The sequence below is a fragment of the Ambystoma mexicanum genome, chromosome 7p (assembly GCF_040938575.1).
Source record: "Ambystoma mexicanum isolate Mex_15411 chromosome 7p, UKY_AmexF1_1, whole genome shotgun sequence".
Lineage (NCBI taxonomy): Eukaryota > Metazoa > Chordata > Amphibia > Caudata > Ambystomatidae > Ambystoma > Ambystoma mexicanum.
Window position 1 is genome coordinate 288,370,132 of NC_090939.1, and position 2,702 is coordinate 288,372,833.

Consider the following 2,702-nt stretch of genomic DNA (forward strand, 5'->3'; position numbering starts at 1 on the left):
GTTTGTCTTTCATCTTGTTTTGTTACGTTATATGAATGTCGTGTGGTATTGTGCTTATCATAAATTCAGGGTTTGGATTTTGGTTAATGGATACTCTGCTGTGTTTTGTTGGTCATATTATTTGAACATGACTTGTAATTTAAAATTGTAGATAGTTCAAGCTTAGTATTTTGGTTGTTTCTAAGTTCTGTATGTGCAAACTTAGAAATATGGAAAATAAAACATTTAAAAAAATAGAAAAATTGCAAGTTTTTGGTAGACCTCTGATGCCCAGAATATCATATTATAGACCAGGTGATACGTCCAGTGTTGATCATCATGCTAAATGGTGGGGCATTTACTATTTCTTGTGACCTTTCTGATTGTTGTTTATGTGGACAATATCAAGAGTCAATCATACGTATGACAATAACAATGTCCAAGTCGACTGTTTATGAAATGTGGCTTCATAAGGTGAGCACAGGAGTTGGAATTCCAATGCTCCTGGTATTCACTACTCACAACACGTTTTTGGGGGTTCTTTCAACTGCATGACATACACCCAGGAGAAAACGTGCTGCTTCTTCTGATTTCGAAACACTTGCCACTTGTGTTCAGGCGCGTCATAAATGACTCATGATATCATATCCACAGGACTGAAAACGCGTATACACTGTGACTCTTAGTAGCAATTACTCAAATCGTTTTCCTAATATGACCACACCCATGTGTTACACTTCATTGCTCAGAGAGGTTATGACACGTGCTGAGTATAGTTAGTGTGCTTGCAGTTTCTCGGATGGCACCATTTCTTCTTTAAAAGCTGGACAGCAAACAGACCTCCAGCACATCAGCAATTGCTCTCCACTTCAGCTCCATCACAGGAGGCAGGAGAGCCACCTTTGGGGAACCTGTATCCTGGAATCTCTCCAAAGACGTGCACCGATAGCCAAGATGAGGGGTCAACAATGTGAAGAACCACGCTCCTACTCGGTCTGCTGTCAAGGAAAAGGTGTAGCGTCCTACATAGTTCAAATCATTGGCCTGATCATGGCAGCTATCGGCATGATCCTGACTCTGGCTGTGACACTCATGCCCCAGTGGAGAGTTTCCATCATCGTTGAGAACACTCCAAACGGCTTGGGCCAACGCATTGATGGCCAATGGATGAGCCGCTGGGATGGCCTCTGGACAACATGCCTCACTCAAGCCAACACCCCCATGCAGTGCACCTCGTACGAGTCCATGGTGTCCCTCACTTCTGACCTGAAGGCCGGCAGGGTCTTAATGTCCTTCGCTGTCGTCATAGCCGTTGTTGCCTTCATCATGGGAATGGTGGGCATGCTTTTCCATCTTTGCTTTGGGGAGAGTTGGCGAGGTCGCAACTGCCTTCTCCTGACCGCTGGAATCGGTTACCTTCTTGCTGCCATCATTGTTCTGATCATCATCAGCTGGACCGCCAGTAACATCATCCGAGACGCCAACAATCCAGTTTGCAAAGGAGCTCAGCGGCAGGAGCTGGGCGAGGCAATCTTCCTTGGCTGGCCAACCATATTCTTCCTCCTTGTCTCAGGAATAATCTTGTGCTGGATCAACCCATGCGGAGAGGACGAAAGGGGGAATGTGGCGTATTCACTTCCGTCAGAGCAGCCAAGGTCAAGGCCATCAAGGCCAATCTATGAACTTGCCTCAGTGGAGAGTAGATCAGAAGGCAACCGCGTCAGAAGTCAGTATCTCTAGGTCCACTACGTTTCAGCACTTGATTTTCATAATCACTAATGCACTTTAATGAGGTGGATCTTAATGAATGAAGACTATATTTATCACAGGACACATTGTGGTAGTATTCGTTTATGGCACTAAAAACGTTAATAGCAAGTTCTACAGAATCTCCCTATCTGATGATAACAGCAAACTGCATGTGAAGGACTGCACCTCCCCTGGGAATCTGTGAGTAACTGTACATACATTTGGTCATTTCCCAGTGGACCAAAGTAAGGATATAGGCATCAGCACGAGGGACTCAGCAGTTTGAAATGAAGTACAGAGGATTTAGATGGTGCAAGATATTGTTTAATATGTAATTGAAGGTTAGAATGTACTTTGACAGAGTAAACTGTTAAATTGTATTAAAAATATTCTATTATGACACCCACTGCATGTTGATTTAAAAAACGATTGGGGAGTCTTCAATTTTATACAATTATTTCCTATGTTTTGTTTGTTAAATTATTATTTTGCATTTACAGCAAAAATAACCAGTGTTACAATGAATTTGCTATACTTAATTAAATTCATGCAAGGCCGTTATGTACTTAAGGGGTTAATGCTTTCCATGAAAAATGCTGGAGTAAAACCTGCAGGTTACAGGTTCAAACCCCGGCAGGCCCGGTTCCGCCTTTAATCCTTTAGAAGTTGATAACATTAACTTGTGATAGTCGCACGATATAGTAACAATTACAGGGGACCCATAACTGTGGAGGTAGCGAGTTGTTATTTGAATGTTGTACATTCAGCAGCCATTCCTTTGTGTTTATATATAATATCCTTTTGTAGGCTCAGACAAATCGAGAAATGTACACAATGCTAGAAAGGTGTTGCCTTCAAGGGGAGTTTGCCTCATAATGGATTGTAGCATCACACTTGTATCTCCAATACAAACTTAATGCAAATGCACTGAATCCGTCTGTAAAGCTCACCCTTCATTGTGTTGCCAAGCGCCT

General features: G+C 42.6%; 1 protein-coding gene across 1 annotated transcript; it reads left to right on the plus strand.

Annotated features, from left to right (window-relative positions):
* Positions 1–903: 903 nt before the first annotated feature.
* On the plus strand, positions 904–1,868 carry LOC138526566 (claudin-8-like). Its single transcript, XM_069637351.1, has one exon. It carries the CDS (start codon positions 934–936, stop codon positions 1,717–1,719), a length of 786 nt encoding a protein of 261 aa, XP_069493452.1. The 5' UTR covers positions 904–933; the 3' UTR covers positions 1,720–1,868.
* The last annotated feature ends 834 nt before the right edge of the window (positions 1,869–2,702 follow it).

What these genes read in the sequence shown, in the direction of transcription:
- LOC138526566 (XM_069637351.1), top strand. Translation starts at nt 934, where the DNA reads ATGAGGGGTCAACAATGTGAAGAACCACGCTCCTACTCGGTCTGCTGT.